This window comes from Amia ocellicauda, chromosome 1, assembly GCF_036373705.1.
Source record: "Amia ocellicauda isolate fAmiCal2 chromosome 1, fAmiCal2.hap1, whole genome shotgun sequence".
NCBI classification, from domain to species: domain Eukaryota; kingdom Metazoa; phylum Chordata; class Actinopteri; order Amiiformes; family Amiidae; genus Amia; species Amia ocellicauda.
In genome coordinates this window covers 58,138,473-58,159,574 of record NC_089850.1, presented here as the reverse complement: position 1 = coordinate 58,159,574, position 21,102 = coordinate 58,138,473, and the positions used below count along the sequence as shown (strand labels likewise).

General features: G+C 49.3%; 2 protein-coding genes across 4 annotated transcripts in view; both read left to right on the top strand.

Annotated features, from left to right (window-relative positions):
- Nucleotides 1-974: 974 nt before the first annotated feature.
- Nucleotides 975-8,989, top strand: treh (trehalase (brush-border membrane glycoprotein)). The gene is made up of 15 exons (XM_066710824.1): nt 975-1,235; nt 2,955-3,055; nt 3,422-3,569; nt 4,637-4,724; nt 5,012-5,112; nt 5,245-5,337; nt 5,499-5,615; nt 5,778-5,900; nt 6,318-6,367; nt 6,668-6,871; nt 7,158-7,375; nt 7,590-7,701; nt 8,062-8,174; nt 8,334-8,387; nt 8,619-8,989. The coding sequence occupies exons 1-15, from the start codon at nt 1,159-1,161 to the stop codon at nt 8,754-8,756; spliced, it is 1,737 nt and encodes a 578-aa protein (XP_066566921.1). The 5' UTR covers nt 975-1,158; the 3' UTR covers nt 8,757-8,989.
- A 1,152-nt stretch (nt 8,990-10,141) lies between these two features.
- usp2a (ubiquitin specific peptidase 2a) overlaps nt 10,142-21,102 on the top strand; it is a 45,568-nt gene continuing 34,607 nt past the window's right edge. The window contains exons 1-2 of one of the 3 annotated variants that reach the window (XM_066710801.1): nt 14,023-14,262; nt 16,021-16,120. Coding sequence is in view for 1 of the 3 variants with exons in the window: in XM_066710783.1 (XP_066566880.1) it covers nt 10,384-10,419 (36 nt within the window). In the remaining 2 variants the exon portion in view is untranslated. Of the gene's footprint in view, nt 10,420-14,022; nt 14,263-16,020; nt 16,121-21,102 lie in introns of those variants that run through there. The other 2 variants (XM_066710783.1, XM_066710791.1) reach the window with 2 other exon arrangements.

The following is a 21,102-nucleotide window of genomic DNA, read 5'->3' as shown; positions in this document are numbered from 1 at the left end:
GCTCAAGAAAGCACATGTACAGGCCCGTCTGAAGTTTGCCAATGAACATCTGAATGATTCAGAGGAGAACTGGGTGAAAGTGTTGTGGTCAGATGAGACCAAAATCGAGCTCTTTGGCATCAACTCAACTCTCCGTGTTTGGAGGAGGAGGAATGACCCCAAGAACACCATCCCCACCGTCAAACATGGAGGTGGAAACATTATGCTTTGGGGGTGTTTTTCTGCTAAGGGGACAGGACAACTGCGCCGCATCAAAGGGACGATGGACGGGGCCATGTACCGTCAAATCTTGGGTGAGAACCTCCTTCCCTCAGCCAGGGCATTGAAAATGGGTCGTGGATGGGTATTCCAGCATGACAATGACCCAAAACACACAGCCAAGGCAACAAAGGAGTGGCTCAAGAAGAAGCACATTAAGGTCCTGGAGTGGCCTAGCCAGTCTCCAGACCTTAATCCCACAGAAAATCTGTGGAGGGAGCTGAAGGTTCGAGTTGCCATACGTCAGCCTCGAAACCTTAAAGAGGAGTGGGACAAAATCCCTCCTGAGATGTGTACAAACCTGGTGGCCAACTACAAGAAACGTCTGACCTCTGTGATTGCCAACAAGGGTTTTGCCACCAAGTACTGAGTCGAAGGGGTCAAATACTTATTTCCCTCATTAACATGCAAATCAATTTATAACTTTTTTGAAATGTGTTTTTCTAGATTCTTTTGTTGTTATTCTGTCTCTCACTGTTAAAATACACCTACCATTAAAATTATAGACTGATCATTTCTTTGTCAGTGGGCAAACGTACAAAATCAGAAGGGGATCAAATACTTTTTTCCCTCACTGTAACTGTCAGCAGCACATAAACCAATGGAGTGGAGAAAGCAAACCCGGAATACAGCAGCTACGGCGATTTAAGTGATCGCTTACACTCGTTGGAACAGATCGCTGGTGGTAGAAGAACTAAAAATAACCCTAGAGCTGTGTGGGAACAGAGAGGGGTTTATTACTTTAACTACAGTTGCTGTTTGTAACTCATTGCAGCTCATTTGAGTTAATGATTGTATCATAATTAATACATGGATGACGCTCCAAATGCTTGGACGCTGAACCGGAGATAGAGGGAACGATCGTTTTGTTTTTATAGCTGTTGGGACTGGCCTGCCGATATGGACCTGGTTGTAATCTGGACCTGCCTCGTCCTGTTCCCTGTGCTCAGGTGTGCTCTCCCACCACCTTGCGACAGGTGAGTCCTTTCTCCCTCCGATGTGGTGGTGAGGGTCAGCCGAGTCGCAAGCATCCTAAGCCGGCAGGAGAGTCCAGAGATCGCTCCAGTCACAGTCTGCTAAAGCTTTACTCTCGACAGCCACTTCGGCATTTTCTCGCTGGATGTGTTGCTTTTATATTTTGTTCCCAATAGAAAGTTGGACGGGAGTAGATGCTGAACATGATGAACTGAGTCGAACGCCGCGTTCCTACCGAATGTCAGGTTCTTGCGTTCGCACAGCCAGGAGGACAAAACATGAACGAGCAACGCATCGATTTACCAGTCGTGTCTTCCCTTTCAATACAAATAGAGACTGTGTCAGTAGCTGCATCAGCGTTGCTCTGTGGGGTTCTTTACTTAATTCCTTTCACATTTCTAATTATGGTTTGGGCGTTGGATGTACGCTGAATTGAATCTGAGTGAATCTGGTTGTTGTGCATATCCCACATTTTCTGTTGACTCATAGCAGTGTGTAAAGCCTTACTGCTATCCTTATTATAGACTCCGCAGTGTGTGTGTGTGTGTGTGCGTCCCATACAATTCCCACTGCCACTGAGACAAAGCGTTCCTGAGAGCAATGCCATTTATATGTGAAAGATTGACCACTGGTTACATTGTTTCTAAAATAACACAATGATATGGGAGCCCTGTATTCATTAACAAAACAAATATAAATTGTATGTACACATACAACACAACAGATGACAATTATATAATGAACCAATTCATTCCTGTATCGTTTTATGCATATATAAGTGTGATCATTTGGCGATTGAAATTTGATGTTTGTTTTTGACTTATTGAAATAAATGGGATTTTAAAACCTTAACCTAAAATATATCACTCTTAATGCTATACTGTTTTATTTGGTGTAGTATTTTACATTTTCATTAAAAAAACCAATTCAATTTTTTAATACTTATGATTAAAATCTTTAAAAATCAATTCTTAAAATCACTTAAAATTTTTAAAATCTTTGTGATTTTAACAAAAAACAAAACAATTAACTTTAAATAAACGTGCCCAAAACAACAAGTATGTCGGCTCTATGTGTAAAATGTTCAAGCCTAGGTTTGCAAAGGAGCGAGAGGTGCTGTGAGTGGCGCTGCTCAGGGGGTTAAGAGCTCAAACTGAGTTCAATACTCAGGACCCTTGAGTACAAAGTTCTCCACGCATCTGTGATATTAGTCTCAAACAGATAAGGCCCCATCCTCGTAATCGTTCAAATTACACTCATAAATACATATAATAATAAAATCTAATACCAGGCCATGCTATCCCAGGATGCACTGCACTGTTTTTTTCCTCCTTACTGTCAAATAGCCTTCAATCTGTTTTACTCCATGCAAAGTAAGGGGGAATTTGTTTGGTTCAATTGGGACACCCCCGTACTGTCTGTGTTTCTGTGCCGCCCAGCTCTGGTCCCAGAGAGCCCTAATCCCAGGTAACCCAATTTCTACAGAGCTCTTCATTAACCAATTACAGTTCCTTGCTCAATTAAGGGAAGCCTGGTCCTTGAAGGCCGAAGGGAGTCAAAACAATTTCACTCAATATTCACACAATATTCACTCTGAGTAACTTTTTTTCTGCTCAATTAATCAGAAGGACTTGCCCCCAAATGTGTCTGTCAACTGATTGGTCTGCGTCTCTCTCCCTGTCCCTCCCCTTGTCCATCCGTCCCGTCTCTGTATCCGTCAGTGAGGTGTACTGCCAGGGGGAGCTGCTGAGGCAGGTGCAGGAGGCCAAGCTGTTTGCGGATGACAAGCACTTTGTGGACATGAAGCTGAAAGAGCCCCCAGGTACACCGGTCCCCCACCCTCGTCTCCTGACAGTGTCCGTCCCCTGGCCTGCGTCCTCATCCATTTATTCACTGCTTTGATGGTCAAACAGTCCAGATCACCCCAGTTGCACAGCTCACACCTAAAACTGCCCAAACTTTGGCTTTCTCTTTCTTTCTTGTACATAGGCCTCCGACCCTCCTCGAGATTTCTACACCTAAACGTTATCTATCTATCTATCTATCCATCCATTGTACTTTCACCGATCCTGTAGGGCTCTCTGTGGCCATTCTTCTGCATGGGAAACTTTATCAAAAAAAGGTTGATTTTGATCTTTATCATTCTTATAAAAGAGGGAGAAAATTGCGAATCTCCATTTTTTTGTAGGGAAAGTTCTGGAAGCTTTCCGGAACCTAACATCCACGGTTCCAGGTGGAATCCTCTCTGCCCAGCAGATCCAGAAGTTCCTTACAGATTTCTTCGAGGAGCCCGGGAAAGAGTTTGAATCCTGGACTCCATCGGACTGGCACGAGAAGTAAGATATACACACGCATGCACACACACGTACATAAGAACATAAGAAAGTTTGCAAACGAGGAGGCCATTCGCCCCATCGTGCTCGTTTGGTGTCCATTAATATCTAAGTGATCCAAGGATCCTATCCAGTCTGTTTTTGAATTTTCCCAAATTGTTTCTTCAGCCACATCGCTGGGGAGTTTGTTCAGATTGTGACGCCTCTGTGTGTGAAGAAGTGTCTCCTGTTTTCTGTCTTGAATGCCTTGAAGCCCAATTTCCATTTGTGTCCCCGGGTCCGTGTGTCCCTGCTGATCTGGAAAAGCTCCTCTGGTTTGATGTGGTCGATGCCTTTCATGATTTTGAAGACTTGAATCAAGTCCCCACGTAGTCTCCTCTGTTCCAGGGTGAAAAGGTTCAGTTCCTCAGTCTCTCAGTAGGACATTCCCTTCAGACCTGGAATAAGTCTGGTTGCTCTCCTCTGAACTGCCTCTAGAGCAGCGATATCTTTCTTGAAGTGTGGAGCCCAGAACTGTCCACAGTATCCAGATGAGCTCTAACTAGTGCATTGTACAGTCTGAACATCACTGCCCTTGTTCTCAATTCTACACTTTTGACAATATACCCTAACATCATGTTTGCCTTTTTTATTGCTTCCCCACATTGCTTGGATGGAGAAAGTGAGGAGTCCACATAGACTCCTAGGTCTTTCTCATGCGTTACTTCATCTAGTTCTATTCCTCCCATAGTGTAATTATAGTGGACATTTTTGTTACATGCATGTAATACCTTGCACATACACACGCACACATGCTCCCTGATGTACGCCAATAATGACTAACCTATCTGTGTATTTGTTAATGTATGTATGTATTTATTTATTCCTTCATTTGGACACCCAGGGCAACTCATTAAAATGCATTGCATAGTACAGGGTGTTTGAACAGAAGAATGTAAATGCAACATAATGCAGTGAGTTTTAGAAGATTCAATACTGGCAGGCAGCATTGTGATATAATTGTCTCCAAGTGTGAGTGTGGAAGGAGTTCATGGAAGCCCTTTGGCTGACTGACCTGTCTCTGCCTGCAGCCCCGAGTTCCTGTCGAACATCACAGACCCCGACCTGCGCAGCTGGGCCCGGGACCTGCACACGCTGTGGAAATCTTTGGGCAGGAAGGTCAGTCCCAGAGAGAGAGAGATGGATGTACGGAAATATACACACAAACAGACAGAGACACCCTCACACACACACACATACACATACGTACACACAGCCGAATGCATAAACGCACACTTGCATATGCCCACACACACAGACACGCAAAAACACACAAGCTGGTTAACGGGTGGAGATCAGAGAGGAGGAGATTGTGAGAGAACTTCTTGTCAGTAAATAATAATAGATATGGCAGAACGCTCTCTTATTACCCCAGAAGTGTTAATAAGTTGTGTGTCTGTGTGCAGGTCCGAGCTGAAGTCCAGGACCGCCCTGAGCTCTACTCCCTGATCTACACCCCCCATCCTCTTATTGTCCCCGGGGGCCGCTTCAGAGAGCTCTACTACTGGTGAGTGGGCCTGCAATGGGGGGCCGTGAGCAGCATGCATTCCCATCGCACCAGGCTGTGCTGTGTCATGTCGTATGGTGTGCTGTGCTTTATAGTGCATTATAGTGACACCCCTGCGCTGTGTGCTGACAGGGACTCCTACTGGGTGATCAACGGACTGTTGCTGTCGGAGATGAAGGACACGGCGCGGGGCATGATCAGCAACTTCCTGTACCTCGTGGAAAGGTACTGAGCACCTGGCCTCCCACTCACTGCGCCCACTGTGGAGTACCACCCCTGCCATCACTAATTCTACTATGGATATAATTATCATTACACTTCTGCAACAACAGTCTTCAACTTCAACTTCTGCCACGACCGTTACTATACTATCCTCTCTGTCTCAGGTATGGCTTTGTGCCCAATGGAGCCCGTGTGTACTATGAGCGCCGCAGCCAGCCGCCCTTCCTCACCCTGATGGTGGAGAGCTACTACCAGGCCACCCAAGACAAGAGCTTCCTGAGGTGAGAGGGGGGTGGAGGAAGGGGCCGGCGGGGGGCCACACTGCCAGAGTAATATGTAATGGGCAGAAATGAATGATTTTGTGTTTGAGTTACGAGAAGACAGTGTGCTTGTGTGACCGACGGCGACCTGCCTCTCCCTCTCTCTCTCTCCCTCTGCCCCAGCTTTGCGCTGCCCTTGCTGGAGAAGGAGTATCAATTCTGGATGGAGAACCGCTCCGTCGTCGTGCAGAGCGCTGGGATCAGTCACACTCTGAACCGCTACAGGGTGGAGGCGGGCCAGCCCAGGTACAGAGACATCGCAGGGTCCGGACTGGGGACTGTATCACTGAACTATTGCTCCCCTCCTGCGAACTCCGTGGATCATTTCTGATTAGCACACTGAAAAACACCCCTTTCCTGTGGGAGAATAAATGACCTGCTCCAATTACAGAAATTCAATATACCATACATTAATTTTGCATATTTTAGCTCTTGGTTATTAATGTTTTATTTAAACTGCATTATTTAACTGTTGCCCCCTCCCTCCCGTGGAGCAGAATGGGTCGTTATGGGTCAGTGCGCCAGAATCGCCCCTGAGTGAATGAGTGATCCTCCAACTGCACAACTCTACAAAGCCTTAAAGTACCTCTGAAAGTTTTAGGCTGTTTACTTATTGTTGATATTGAAACTGCGTTACTTAAACTGACCCCTCTGTCCTGTCAGGCCCGAGTCCTACACTGATGACCTGGAGCTGGCTCAGGGGCTGTCCAAAGGTAATCAGCTCGAAAAGGGAAACACCTTAAAAGCAGAGTATCCTGTTGCTATTACTATTATCCCCTGAATCATAAAGAATATGTAGTGGTTGTGGTTTGTTAGGCTTTCAGGGTAAGGTCTAAGGGCAGGGGCAGAGTGACAGTGGATTAAGATGTCTGACAAATGGCGGAATACATAAAGACTGCCAGGCTTGGGAATAGGAGAGGGTGGCAGGGGCCGCCCTTAGGATGAGGTTTGATTAGAGGCGGGGGGGTGTGTGGAAGGGGCTTAATCGAGTCTCGGTCTGTCTCTGTCCCCAGATGCCCAGGAGAGGCTGTGGGCGGAGCTGAAGGCGGGGGCAGAGTCGGGCTGGGATTTCACCTCGCGCTGGTACATGGCCGAGGGGGGCAGGGGTAGTGGGGGGGCTCTGAGCGACACCCGGACCAGCCACATACTGCCCGTCGACCTCAACGCCCTGCTGTGCCGGAACGAGAGGACACTAGCCTTCTTCTACAAGGAACTGGGTGAGAGGGGTACAGGGGGCACTAGGACATAACACTGGGGTTGTGGATCTGGGACCGGCTGTTTCAAACTGAAGAAGAAAGTTTTAATCTCCTATGTACTGCCTGTCTCTTTCTCTCACTCTCTCACCCTGTCTCTCTCTACTTCTCACTGTCTCTCTGTGTGACTGACCTTACCTGTGTCTCTCTGACTCTGGGTCTGTCTCCCTCCCTCTCCCTCTCTCTCTCTCCCTGTCTGTCTTCCTCTCTCTCTCTCCCTGTCTGTCTCACTCCCTGGCTGCGCTCCCAGGTAACACGAGTGCGGCGCAGTACTGGGAAGACGCCCTGCAGCAGCGGATGGCGGCGGTGCAGGCGGTGCTGTGGGACGAGGAGACGGGTGTGTGGCGGGACTACAGCCTGCTCTCCAACACCAGCCGCCCCGGCTTCTACCCCTCCAACCTGGCCCCTCTGTGGGCACAGTGCTACGCCGAGCCGGGCGCCGGCGAGCGGGCGCTGGAATACCTGCAGGTCGGCACACCCCTCCACCCACAGCTCAGACCCCTTCCACCATTCCTGTGTATGACTCTAGGTCTCTTTCTCCACCCTGTCCAGCTGCCCTTCTTCTCCTCTCTCCTCTCCCCACCCTCTGTCTTTCCCATCTTCCCTTTCCTCCTCCCCCGCCCTTCACACTCCCTGGGTCGCCCTCGGTCCCTGATCTCCATTTCCATGTGTGTGTTTCCAGGCCAGCGGTGCCCTGAAGTACCCCAATGGAGTGCCCACGTCTCTGTCGGATAGTGGGCAGCAGTGGGACTACCCCAATGCCTGGCCTCCCCTGCAGCACATGATCATAGAGGGTATGCCTGCGTGTTTCTCCGCACAGGTCCAGTTGATGCACCTCTCAGTCATACATGTAGTCCTCTTCCTCTCCCGAAGAGTCTGTTTCTGGTGTCCGCAATCTGGGAAGAACATAATCCACGTCTACATTCACACGGCCTTGGTCGCCCACGTCTTCCACAAATTCTCTGCATGTGTGATATCTATAGTAGACTGTCTCAGTTTCACTACTTAATTCTCAGTATCAGTATCTGTAGTTCCTGTACTTGTAGTGGTCAGTAGTAGTTAGTAGTGCCGGTGTTTTGAAGTCTTCTGTTCTTCGCTTCTCCTCTCTGCTTCTTTCCTATTGATGTCGGCCTGTGTCCCTGCCTGTGTCCCAGGTCTGTCCAAGCTGAGCTCAGAGAGTGCTCAGCAGATTGCCCTCGACCTGTCTCAGAAATGGATCCAGACCAACAGGAAGGCCTACAAGACATACCAGGCCATGTTTGAGAAGGTGAATCTCTCTCTCTCTCTCTCTCTCTCTCTCTCTCAGCATCTCCCTAAACTCTCAACAGCCTGCCTCTTCCTCAGACCTCCTCTCTCAGTCTCTCTTCTTCCCTCTCTGTGCCACAAACACTCATTCATTTCCTCTCTCTCTCTCCCTCTCTCTCAGTATGATGTGAATGGAGATGGCAAGCCAGGAGGAGGTGGGGAGTATGAGGTTCAGGTAGGATATTTTATTACTTTGAAAGTTCATTTTTATCTTTTCAGAACTGGATTCCTTCTCCTCCACTCAGGACTAAAGAGATTCATCTCCCCCCCACCCCCCACCCCCCCGTCATGACCTTAATTGCCCTGCTTTGAGCTAGGGTGGCAAAACCTTACTCTGTGATGGATTGACCTCTGTGACGCTGCAGATTCTTCTCTCTGATTGGCTCATCTCCCTCTCGGTTTGCAGCTGGGCTTCGGCTGGACCAATGGGGTGGCCCTGCAGCTCCTGGACCGGTTTGGGGATAGACTGTCATCGGGGGCCACTGCGGTCCTGGGCTCTGGGCTGGGGGTGTGGCTTCTGAGCACCCTGCTGGTCATGTTATGAACTGCAGCCCTGGGCACCACTGACACCCTGCTGGCCTCTCGCTGTGAATTGAAATGACTCTTCCCAGTCACTATACAAGACTTGCCCAATCAGAAATAACTAAGGCAGTTGATGTCCCCTATGAACCCTGTGATGATTGAGTTGCCCTTTTGTGATTAAGTTGTGATTAGAATGCAATTAAACTACTTTTGGTAAAGTCTTCAGCTGTGCAATAAAATAATATTTTAACAACAGGCATGTCAGCCACCCTTGAGGTCTATCGGCTAATCTTGTGTGCATTAAAATAAATGAATTAATGACAAATAGGGCGAGGGGAGGGACACTGTATGTCATATACATGTTTCAAGGCACAGCTGTGAATATATAACAGACATGAAACATTTTGTGTGGTTGATGCGTCCGGCTGTATCTGTTACGATTCACGCCAGGAGTCTGCAGTTTAAATCAGTTTGCTGCAGTCCATTCATCCCTCCACTAGAGGTCCCCAGCCGCCTATACCTGTTTGACCTCTTTTGGGGAACGTCAATACCGTATTACCTAGTAAATAAACGGGTTTCTGCGCAGATTGTTGTTTTGATAGTAGTGTGTGAAGACCTTTGTGAAAAGTTATGAAAAATACTTTCAAGACTGATCTGGAATCAAGCCTTAACGCAGGATTTGCCATTAAACGGATATATTCTTAATTTATAAGGAGCCATTCATAAAGATATATATTATATCTATATAACTATATTGGTTGGTGTTAATTTTGGGATTCATGTAGATCGGATTATGTAGAGATTTGTATCAGTACTGACGTTTTGTATGTTAAACTGTACATGCATGCCTATATAAGTATCACTTTTTCGTCATATTCAACACCTTATAAAGTAAAACCCGGCCCAGGATGTCGCTTCGTCACTGTGCGTCCGACTGGGCAGGACTTTGAATTGGCCAGCTTGTAACCAGACTGATCTTCCAGTAGTATTACTATTCATAATAATAATAGCGTGTGCTGTGAACTGTGCTAACATCACACTCAACTGTAGTGTGATGCATGTGGTAAAAACATGCTCATTATTTTACAAACCAATTAAAAAACGATGCTGAACACTGGACATTTTCATGCATTTGCCACACCTAAAAAAAGACGCACGCCACCGGTTTGAACAGTTTGCTTGTCCGAGTCGGCGATATGAGATTGAAAAAGCGCATGCGCGCTTCCTGGGAGGGTTACGGTCGGCCAGCAGGCGCTGTGTTTACCGCCGTCACCCTGGCGATCGCGGGGGAGGCGGAGCTCGGGTGACGTCAGGGGAAGGAGCTCCACCAATCAGCGAGCGGCGTGGCAGAGGCGACGTCACAGTGACAGCGAGCCTGAGAGCCGTTATTTGCGGGTCCGGACCGCACTGTTACAAAAAGGGCTGCAAACTTGCGCGCTGCCGCCGCGATTACAGCCGCAGGAGGTTGTATTGAATGCCCCCCGTGTGGACCTGGGTGCCGCAGGACAGCGCGCCCCGGGGAAGGTCCGGAGGGGCAGCGGGAGGCGAGTGCGAGCCCTCGGAGGCTGACTTAACGCGATGATCCCGGGCGGCTGGTGAAAACCGCGCAGCCCCCTGTGCCCTCACTTCCCCCGGCCTCCGATCGCCGCATGGTTCACCTTGATGCCCCGGGGGATCCCAGCTATGTGAGTACCCAGCCGACCCTGTCCCTGTCGGGCCTGTGAGATGCATGTCAGATACATGTAGAGAAAGTCTCTCTCGGTGTAGACCACCCATGTGCAGGTATGTTAATTAGGTAATGATTCGCAGCAGTCGTGTGCGCTGTATAGTAATATGTATCCATCTATAGTCCCTTGTCTATTTCTGTGTCTACACGTCTTGTGCGCCGTAGGTCCCAGTGTGGGAATCTGTGATCAGGACGTGTGGGACCACAGACGCACAGATTGTGTTACATCACAGATTGTGTTACATCACAGATTGTGTAAGGCGGTAGGGGACTCTTCTCTACGTCATCGTGTGGAATGGTCAGTCCACTAACTTCGCGGTGGCCCGGGACGCTGAGGCGCGCTGACGGGGGGCGTGATCCTCAGTCCTGCTCGGTCTGTGACGGGGGTTTTCAACAGGGATGAGGGGAGGGGGAGCGATCGATAGTGTTGATCTGCCATTGCCAGTGTCTTTATGTTTCATTGCGGGTGTATTTGCGTCCAGAGACAGGAATAAGGGACCGCGGCCCGGGGTTCAGCTGTGAGGGTACAGGGAGGAGCGAGGCTGGGCGATTTCCGGTTGGAAACAGCCGAACAAGTTAGGTGAGACTTCAAAGAGCTTAAAAAAGAAAGCATATACGCCTGTCAAGACATGCGGGTGTGTGCGGATCAGGACAAAGCTGTGCACATACCCACACAGGTCAATGAAGTCCTTGCCTTTTCACTGCAGCGTCCCAGTGTCTACTGTACGGGGCGGTTTTGAACGTATATTGACCAATTAAGTTGTTTATGTAAAGTTTTTGACTATTTATCTATTAAAACCGAATGACAAGCTCAGAATTTTGTATGATAGTATTAAAACTTATGACATGCGAAAAACATCCAATAGCCACAACAGCGCCTGGATAGTGGGGTCTCACAATGTCTTCTTCACCAAAAGACACCGTTTATCTACTGCTGCAAAAGAACAACAGGCGTCTTCAGGTTTATGGGTCACCATCTCCAGGACTGAAGTGCATTCCGAAGTGTCCTGCCCTTAACGCCCTTCTGCCTATCTGTGGTTGTATCAGCCCTAGATTTCAGTGCTATTCCCGAAGGACTGCTTCTGTAGTTTGCCTCCGAAGACCACGATTACCATCTGGGTGATTTCTTATTTGCTTTTGCACCTAAGAGTATTTATATACACACCCACGCATGTTGTGTGCAGCCTTTCTCAATTCCTTCCAACTTGGAGAATGTCTTTCATGTAGCGCACTAGTGTTGTGCACTGCCTAGCAACTACACATCCCTGACCGTATCAGGCTCTTCTCCTCTGTTCCCATCCAGCAATAGTGAAAGCGATGGGTGCACTGTAACCCTGTCTAGGGGAGTCAGCGATCAACTCAGCCCTTTCCTCACTTTCCTGTATTGGATACTGGCAAGCCCTTACTTCTAATGCATAGGAGATGGGAAGCTTTTGGGTACAGTTTGCTGTTCGTGACACAATAATGCAGTTACTTTGCATGGTGTTTTTTTTTGGGAGGGTTTTTGGGAGGACACTGACTCCAGATACTGAGTAGCGTGTGCCTGCCAGATCTGCTGATTAATCAGCACTTTGTGGGAAGCAACTCAACAAACTGCTTCGTCTGGGGGGCAAAAAGTCTTCCCAGAATGGTGTTGTTTAATGTATTTAGCGCTCTTATTTATTCTTTAAGGCTAAAGGGTTTTATTCTTTTTGTTAATTTGGCTGACACCTTTGTTCAGGGCACTCAGCAAAGGAATTGTAAACAAATAATGCACCATATCACAGGAGGGGGTGTAACACAAGTGGTTTAAGTGCTGATAATATTTCATGGCCCCTGCTCTCAGTCCTGACCTCAGTCACATAGACCAAGCATTTATCTAGGCTTTGCTGGAGGATGGGCAAACTATTCCTCTCTGTCTGTCTGTCAAAAGCTTCACAGTGATCATTAAGGTCACGCTGGGCACCCTAACTCATATCGTGAACAGCTGGGTTGTGAGCTGTCTGTTGTCCCAATGCATTTGGCAGCACAGTCTCGAAAATGGCCTGTGCGGCTCGGGCGCTTTGACTTCTGCAGAAGCACAGTGTTTTGTGAAACCTGCAATGGCTTATTAGCTCCTGTCGTTTGGGATTTCATAGAGAGATCTTTAAAGATCTCTTGCAACAGAGCTAAACCTGTTTTTCTCACAGTCAGCCCGTGATGCATACTGTTGAGTTCACGACAAAAAAAAAAGATCTGGCGGTGGTCACAACGGAACAGCTTACACCGATAGCAGTCCACTGCAATGGCCCGATGTGTCACAGGAATCTGAGTCCGTTTGTTTGTGTGGTCCAGGGCACCTCAGTCGTAGCCTCCTTCTGTCTTCAGGTTTTCTTTCCATCAGATCTCTCAATTACTTAGGCTCAGTGCATCCTTTAATTGAACTCTTAGCTTAATTAAACCTCTCTCAGCTGTTTTCAGCTCTAGGGAAGCTGCTGGGCAGGCTTAGACAGTCGCTCTCCTCCTGTGCCAAGCGCTGGGGGTCTGGGCTTGATGGAGTTAGGCATTTCCCAGTTGTCTGCTGCTTTAGCAATAGGGGCCAATGAAGAACTACCAGTGTTTATAGTGGGAGTGTTTGATACTGTGCAAACCTGTTTGTATGTACCTCAAGAACAGAGTTGTTTAGACAGCAATAAAAGCAGACTGTTTTTCTCTTTGGCTCAGTTTTTTCTCATTCCAAGACTTTTGTGCTGAAAACACTGTAGAGAAGAAGAAGAAAACAACAACAACAAAACAATCTGTACTAACGAAGGTCGAAATGAAAATATCTAATTAAGAAAATGACTCCATTCAGGATGCACTACTTAAGTAATGAATTGCCCGGCTGGAACATAACGCAGACAGGTGGCCTTGTGAATCATAGCTGGGAAAGCAGGCTCTTCTGTTTGTCAACAGGAATGTACGGGAGGATTTGGCCCGGGCTTTTACTGTAGCTCAGAACGTGGTCCTGGTTTCCCCTCAGCTAATTATGCATGTTCTGAAATGGAGAAGACCGAGATGTAGAATTGAACTGCATCAGAATAGATTTCCACGGCTAAACAGCGTTTTGGGAATTTGCCACAGGATGCTCTGTAGAGCACATTTTGCCCTGGATCAGAGAGCAGCTGAAACCCAACCCCGCCAGTCTTGTATCATTTTCATTGGTATTGATTTTGTTGATCTATCCAGGGGGAGAAGAACATTCCAATACAGAAGATACGGTTAAAAACAAAATGTCTATAGTACACGGAAAGACCAACTCCAGGGATGTCAATGACACATCAGACCTGTGTGTGACATGCAGTAGGAATAACACACATCTGTGTTTATAAATAAATAAAAATACAATGAAAATAGGCAATGCTCAATGGAGATCAGAGCTCTGTCACTTCCAGAGAGGAGGGCTCTGGGGTGGGGTGGGGTGGTGTCGGGGGGGAGGTAATCGCTGCTGCTTTAAGAGGGAGCTGGAATGTCGAGCCCGTGTTGAGTGACCCGCGAGGTCAGAGGCGACCGCTATATTTATCAGTGCTGTAACCCGAGCACAGGCATTCTGGATTACAGTGCGCACACGCCGGGACTCGAGCCTCCACAGCAGCTCTCACTCACTCACTTGCGCTCGCCTGTGGACAGGGCACAGCGCACAGACGCTCTGCCATCGCCCCACGCCGCTCCGGCTCGTCCACCTAGGCCGTCTTGAGGTTCACCGTCCTCGGACCGAAATCGAGGAGGAGAGGGTGGTCCTAGAGCCGAGGCCATCGGGACTTTCCTGTTGGAGTCCCCTGACCTGCGTTGTCCCTATCAGAAGGTAACCTGCTGTTGCTTTGATAAAGAATTTGGACTTGGAGATGGTTGTGTGAGCGAGTGTGTGTTTTAGTGGTATTTTATTTTACTGCAAACGTCCAACCAGAGCTGTAAGCAGAGAGAGAGAGAGAGAGAGAGAGATAGAGATGACCTGGTGGTTTTCTGGGCTAGTTAAAATGGATGCCAACAGGCCTTCTCTCTGTACCATCAGGAAACCAAAACCAAAAGAGAAAGTGCTTCCTGTGGTTATAGGCAGCAATCGGACATTAATACAGTTGGTGTTGTCAGTGGGATTGGTTTTGAACAAAATAAGGTGGAGTCTGGGACTACGCTGTTGTTGATGGTGGTTTCTCCAGCTCCCACGCAGAGAAAGGGGAAGAGTATTAACGCCACGCAGGTTTCAGTGCCAGCAGATTTCACAATGTTGCGCAACTCTTGTTTGCTTGCCCCCCCCCCCGAAAACAAGCCGATTCAGTTGGAGACTGGGGGGGTCGGGAGCAGTGATTGAGGTAATCCGCTCGTCACCTGGAGCTATCCAGTCCGAGCCCTGTCTCTGCCACCGTCTCGCTGTGCGTCACCATGAGCCAGCTACCGCACTGCCAGGAACCTGCGCAGTTTCTTCCTTGGGGGTGACGTTGATTGGATGCCCTTTTGCCTGTTCACCCCCCCCATGTGAACGTCACTTTGGATAGAAACATTTTTGCAAATGAATTTACTCTTGTTAGTCTGCGCTGGTTAGAGGAGCAATAAAGTCACACTTGGGAAAAGGTAAATAGCTAAGGCCACTGGGTATACGAAGGGCTTTCATTAGCCCTGTAGAGGAAGTATAGAGCGTTTTTGTATGATATTTCACAAGTCTGCTGGCTTCTGATTGAAGAGAGCCGGGTGAGGCTAGAGCCCTGGACTCTGACACATCCGTAGGCAGAGCACTGGGTCTGCAGGTCCCGCTGTATGGAGGGCCGCCCTGTAAAAGCCAGTGGAGGCATCCATCATGTGAGTAATAGCTTTAATGAGGCTGTTTGCCAGCTGCGGTCTCGCAGAGCAGGCCCGGGTTGTGATGGTGCTAGTTATCGTCTCACAGCGACGGTGTATTCACCTGTGGTGTGCTGGACTCTTTGTGTTCGTTCCGGTTTTGTTCTGAGTGGTGGTATTCTGACTACAGTCCACCTCTGAAAGGATGGTGTGTGATCCCACCACCTCCGATGGCTCCTCCCCAGCTCCCCCTCCATCCGTATTGAGGAGTCTTTTTCAAGGTCTGATCACTGTCTAGGTGTGGTGGCAAGTAGGAGTCAAAGTCAGTGGACGCCAGCCTTGTTCCCACGAGAGCCCCAATCCTGCAGCTTTTCACAGGTCTCTCTACATCGACAGTCACTGACTGCCCTGAGCACAGGGGTAGGTGGGACTAATAGTGACATGTCATGGAATCGATAGTACAGTACTTGTTCAATGGACGACATATTCCTCAGTCGGAGAAGGAGACAGACAGAGATAAGAGTAGAGCTATTCTTCACTCTTCACTCTTAACCGTAACCAGACAGTTCTGAATGACTGGATGACAAAATAAAGTGCGGAGGGGTGGCTCTCAAGGTCTCTCCCCTCCCATCAGGCCTGTGTAGCAGCATGTCTTCTGCCGTTTCCCGTCTGCCTCCTGTTCTTGCTCCCGCTCAGAGACGACTCTGTCAGTCTCCCCCTCGCCGTCACTCCTGCTGGGGAGGGCGCAGGAGTAAGAACCTCTGTGCTGACGTCTGGCCTGTTGTTTCAGGGGCGAGGCGAGAGCGCAGTGTCTGTGCTGAGGGGGGATGAGCAGGCAGGGCAGGCAGACAGGCTGCTGTGACTGAGCCGGACCTCCGCATGCCCCACAGGTACCCCCCCGCCACCAACCCACCTTCTCTCCTGCCCCTCACACCCCCCACACCCCTCCGCACCCTACCGGGCTCTGATTCTGGGACCACCCACCCAACCCCCTCAAGAACTCTGACCCACTTTTCTAGCAACCCAGGTTCTGACTGGTGTGAGTGTGAAAGCCCAGACATGGGTAGAAAGCGTGTCGACCCGGCTCAAGCAACCTGCCTCAGACGGCACTGACCTGGGAAGAGCGAGACCAAAGGCCGGCTCGCCTTCATCACCATGTCAATGATCTCTGCGAAAACACTGGCTGACAGGTGGAGCCTGTCTCAGCTGAGGCCTCGGCACACGACTGCAGGGAGCACAGTGAGGCCTGAACACAGGTTGTCCTGACTGGCATTACCTGTAACTGAACACCAGCCTGGAATCCCAGCAGCAAAAATGAATCAATCAGTCAAAACTGCGTTGAGAAATCTCTTGGCACACAGCTACAGAGGGCTGTCATCCCCTCCCGGCCAAAGAAGTCCAGTATAAACTTGCTTTCTCTTTAAAAAGACCGACTGGCGCCCCTGAAGAACGGCCCCAGAACAGAGCCCTCTTCACGCGGCTGCCACCCTGTCCCTCCCCTGGAGTGGAAAAACAAGGGGTTATTAATAGCGCTTCATAATTTCTAATCAGTGTCTCTGTGATAGGCCCGTCTTCTGTCACTGAGATTGAGATTGACTGGGTGGGGGGGTTGAATTTGAACAGGCTGTGGTCTCCCTGGGCCAGGCGCTTTGTAAACTAACTACCAGTAACCAGTGTAACCAGTATCAGCGGTGCTTTCTGTGCCAGCCAGTGATTTGGCACTTGAGATCCTGCTGGCGTTAGGAGGATGGTTGGTATGGCCCTCGCAGATGCAGGGATCCTTATCTGGCCACAGTTCAGCTCTGTATGTATATATATATATATATATATATACACATATATATTACAGAGTGGACGTCACACTACCAGGAAAATCCCCCCCCCACACTTTGCTGGCAGGGACGGAAGTCTGTAATCTTCCTCTGATTATATTGTTTCTGTTCCCTTGTATCCTACAGTTTTTCTGAGCTGGTGGTTGGTCCCTGGGCAGCCATGGTCAGGTGACTGGGCCCTGCAGTTGTCACCAGAACCGGAGTTCAGGGAGGGGGAGAGTATATTGGTGTTGCACAGGCTGTGGGAATATTCGCTGCAGTGGCTTCCCTTGAAGATGGCAGGGTTAGATCTTGAGAAAGGGGTACTTGCTGATTTTAAATGGATGTAGGTAGCAACCTCCCCCCCCCCCCCCCCCAAAGCAGCAGACAGGGATTTCTGTATCAATTAGCAGCTCTGTTGCCACTGTCGCCCCCCCCCCCCCCCCCGTCTCTCTCTGTCCCCTCTTTCCCACCCCCACTTCCTCTCTCTCTCGGCTCCCCTTGACCTCGCCCTCCCTCTGTCTGCCTCTTCTCTCCCCCTCTCCTTCCCTCTCTCTCCCTCCCTCTCTCTCTGCCCCCCTCTCCCTGCCTCCTCTCTCTCTGTCTCTCTCTGTCCCCCTCTCTCTCTCTCTCTGCCCCCCTCTCCCTGCCTCCTCTCTCTCTGTCCCCCTCTCCCTCCCTCTCTCTCGCTCTCCCTCAGTGATAGGTGGTGAGTCAGAAGCAGTGGGGCTCGGGTTTCGTTCAAAGGAGCAGGCGCCCCCGTCTTGTTCGGAAAGGTCAGGAATGCGCTTACAGCCGGGAGGGTCGGCACAGCACTGCGACCCCCCCACCCTTGTGCTGGAGTATCCCCAACCTCGACACGGGCCCGTCTGAGCCGGTCCCTCTACAGTCACCCGAACCTCTTACAGCTGTGCCACCCGCTCGGCACCAGCGTCCAACATAAGAACAGCACACAAGCCAGTCCCACCGCCACATTGTGATGGGGCCCTGGGCATGGGGCAGTAGACTTCATCTGAGAATTGGGTGAGAGGAAGTGTAGGATTTGTATTATTGGCGTGGATTTAGACAGCTGCGTTTCTAAGTAAAAAGTCAGAAACCAAACCAACAAGCAATGAAACACAAATCCCTTGACAGTCGGAGCGTTTTGATGGATTTGATGAATTTTGCTGGCGCGTGTTCCTCCAGCGGTGAATGGCAGTTTACTGGCCCGGAGACGTCCGCTGCGTCCCAAACTGACTGCGGGTTTTTGCAGCTCCAGGGAAATGGAGCGATGTGACAGTGGAGGCTGGTTTCAATGTCTGGAAACTGGCTCTCGTTGCTACACCCCCCCCCACAGGGCCGCCAGTCATGTTCTGGTATTCGCCATCTGTTTTGATGCTTCCTTAAACCACCTGATCATTACAGCTTGGCAAACTTGGATACTTTTTTTCCTTGGGCTTTGTCTGGTGTGCTGTGGGGTTTTCAGTCGATCAATTCTGGAGACGCAGATACAAGCAAAGCAGCCTTCTGTATTCGATGTGCACAGAGGGAGTCTCGCACCAGCTCAATAGCTGCCACTCAAGATACCTGGTTTAAACAAGATACTTATACAGCCTTGGTGCCGTTGACATAATGATGTAATCGCGTTAAGAAACACCTATAGCAGGTACATCCTCCCATTCAGATCCAGTCTGAGCTGGTTCCTAATCCCCTCATTTTAACAGTATCTGTGTTTATCTTTGAAAGTCAACCCTCGTGAAAGGAAAACTCTGTGTATATCTCGCTGTGGAAACACTGTGCATCTTTATTAATGAGCACAAAAGAGAGACCTCAGTACAGAGAATCAGCTCTAGTCTGATTATATAAAAAATGTACTCATTAGTGTTGAAACCTATTCTATCTCACAGTACCAGGTGCCTTACACAGCTGCATGTTTAATGCCGACACCTTAAGCTTTCTCCAAATGTTTCTCACTAGTTCAATTGACCTAAAGCATTCCATCAGGTGTTCGGAAGTCTGGACTGCACGGCGGGAAATTTTGGTGCTGAACGTATTTTGGCTTAATTTGGCGGAATTGATTGAATCGCTGGTTTTATTTCCACCAAGAAAGCTATCCCACCCTCCCACCAGGGAGGAACAAAGGAAATTGTTAATGGGATTTAATTGACCTACAGTTTCTGTGATGCCTGACTATGTCCTGGGGCTCTGAAGAAGAAGGGAACACTACAGACTTTGAAGACTCCCAGGCTGTAGCAGATCTGCCAAATGTAATACCAGACAGTATTTCCTGACTCGCAAGTTGATGTCATTTACATTTTGTATGATTGTTTTCCCACGAAGACTGTACATGTCCCTTAAAATCCCTGTTGCTGCCTGCTAGTATTTCACAGTATCTGTCAATATCAGGAGAAGTACTTCAGAGGGTGCTCAAATATCAGCTGAAATGAATTCGACACTCTCACATAAGTTCTATCTAAGGGGTCTCCTTCCGTTTATTATTGTTGACTTTTGTACAACTTTACCAGCTGCTCTTGGACATTTAAAGTCAGGCTAGCAATACTGAATGTGTTTAGTTTTGAGAGAGAGAGAGAGAGAGAGAGAGAGAGAGAGAGAGAGAGAGACTGTCCTGGCACACTGGCCTCAATCTGGCAGAGCGAGCTTTAAAGGACTGGAGCTTGTTGGTGTGTTGCTGTGGAAACCGCAGCAAGAGAAATCTTATTTGAAAAGAAGAGAGAGAGAGAGTTGGAGAAGGTGTGTGTGTGTGTGGTGGGGCGATGCTGGTGGAGGGGGGAGGCAGCAGAGAGTTTTACAACAGCTTTTTCAGATGTTTGTGTAGTTTTATTGCCGGCATGTTTTGTACTCTCTCTCAATGCCGGGCATGTCTGTGCTCGCTCTGTTGTGCCGCGGACACTGGGAGAGTGTTCTCACTGACGTGTCATCCAGCCCCTGTGTGTAACGGGAATGGGAGGCAGGGGGCAAGGAGGCCAGGGGAGGGGGGGGTGGGGGGTGGTAGGAGGAGGAGGAGGAGGAGGAGGAGGAGGAGGCAGGTTACGAGAGGTTGTTCCTACAGCAACAGGAGGCAGGGGGGCGGCAGGCTCTGTGATCGCGAGCCAGTGGCGAGGCGGAGTTTCAGTCGGAGTCGGTGGTATAAGTCAGTTCGTGTAGCGGTGTGCCAGTCCGTCAGTCAGTGTATTGGTGTGCCGGTCCGTCAGTGTGTGTATCGGTCTGTATCAGCGTGCCAGTCAGTCAGGGTGTCAGTCTGTATCAGTCAGTTAGTGTATTGGCGTGTAAGTCAGTCAGATCATGATTCAGTTTAGAGTGTCTCCCTTAATATTTATTTATTTGCTGTGTAATTGGTTTGTTTATTGCCATGCACTAGCCGGATCTATGTCAGGACTGTCCACTGCCTCACGCCTCACGCCCATCTCATCAGCCCACGTCTGGACTGTCCTGCCACTCCGATGCCCCTTAGTCCCCCCAGAGGTGTGGGTACGATAAGGTCTTCCCTCCCGACCTCCCTCCTTCTGCTCCTCAGAGTGGCAGTGGGCGTGGGACTGTGTTAGAGACTCCAGAACAGGGTGGGGGGATCCGACTCCAGTCCTGGGGGGGTGCAGTTGTGTCTCCTGGTCTGTCCTCATGCCCAGCTCTGAGCTCCCCTGCTCTGATTAATGATTAACCCGGGTGAATCAAGCTCTTCGTAAAAGGTTGGGTGGGACAATACCATGAGTATGTCAACATGTTGGAAGTGATCGGCTTGTAAATAAAACAGAGAAAGTGATAAAATCTTGAAACAAGCCTGATGGAGAAAATAATGAAGTTAGTGGAGTGACTGGGAGCCCCCTGTTGGAGCTGGAGTCTGACCCCCCCCTCCCGCTCTGGCTGCTATGCTGTTATTGCGGCCCTGCGTTGGACTGCCTCCAGCCGCCTGCCTCCTCCAGATCCGTGGGGCTGAATTATTGATGCTGAGGGCTGTGCTAGAGAGCTAGAGAGAGCGCGAGAGAGAGGGAGAGAGATTAAGGAAATCGGAGCCTGTGCACTGAACCCAGTATGGCTACACAACACCGGATACTTTTATTTATTCA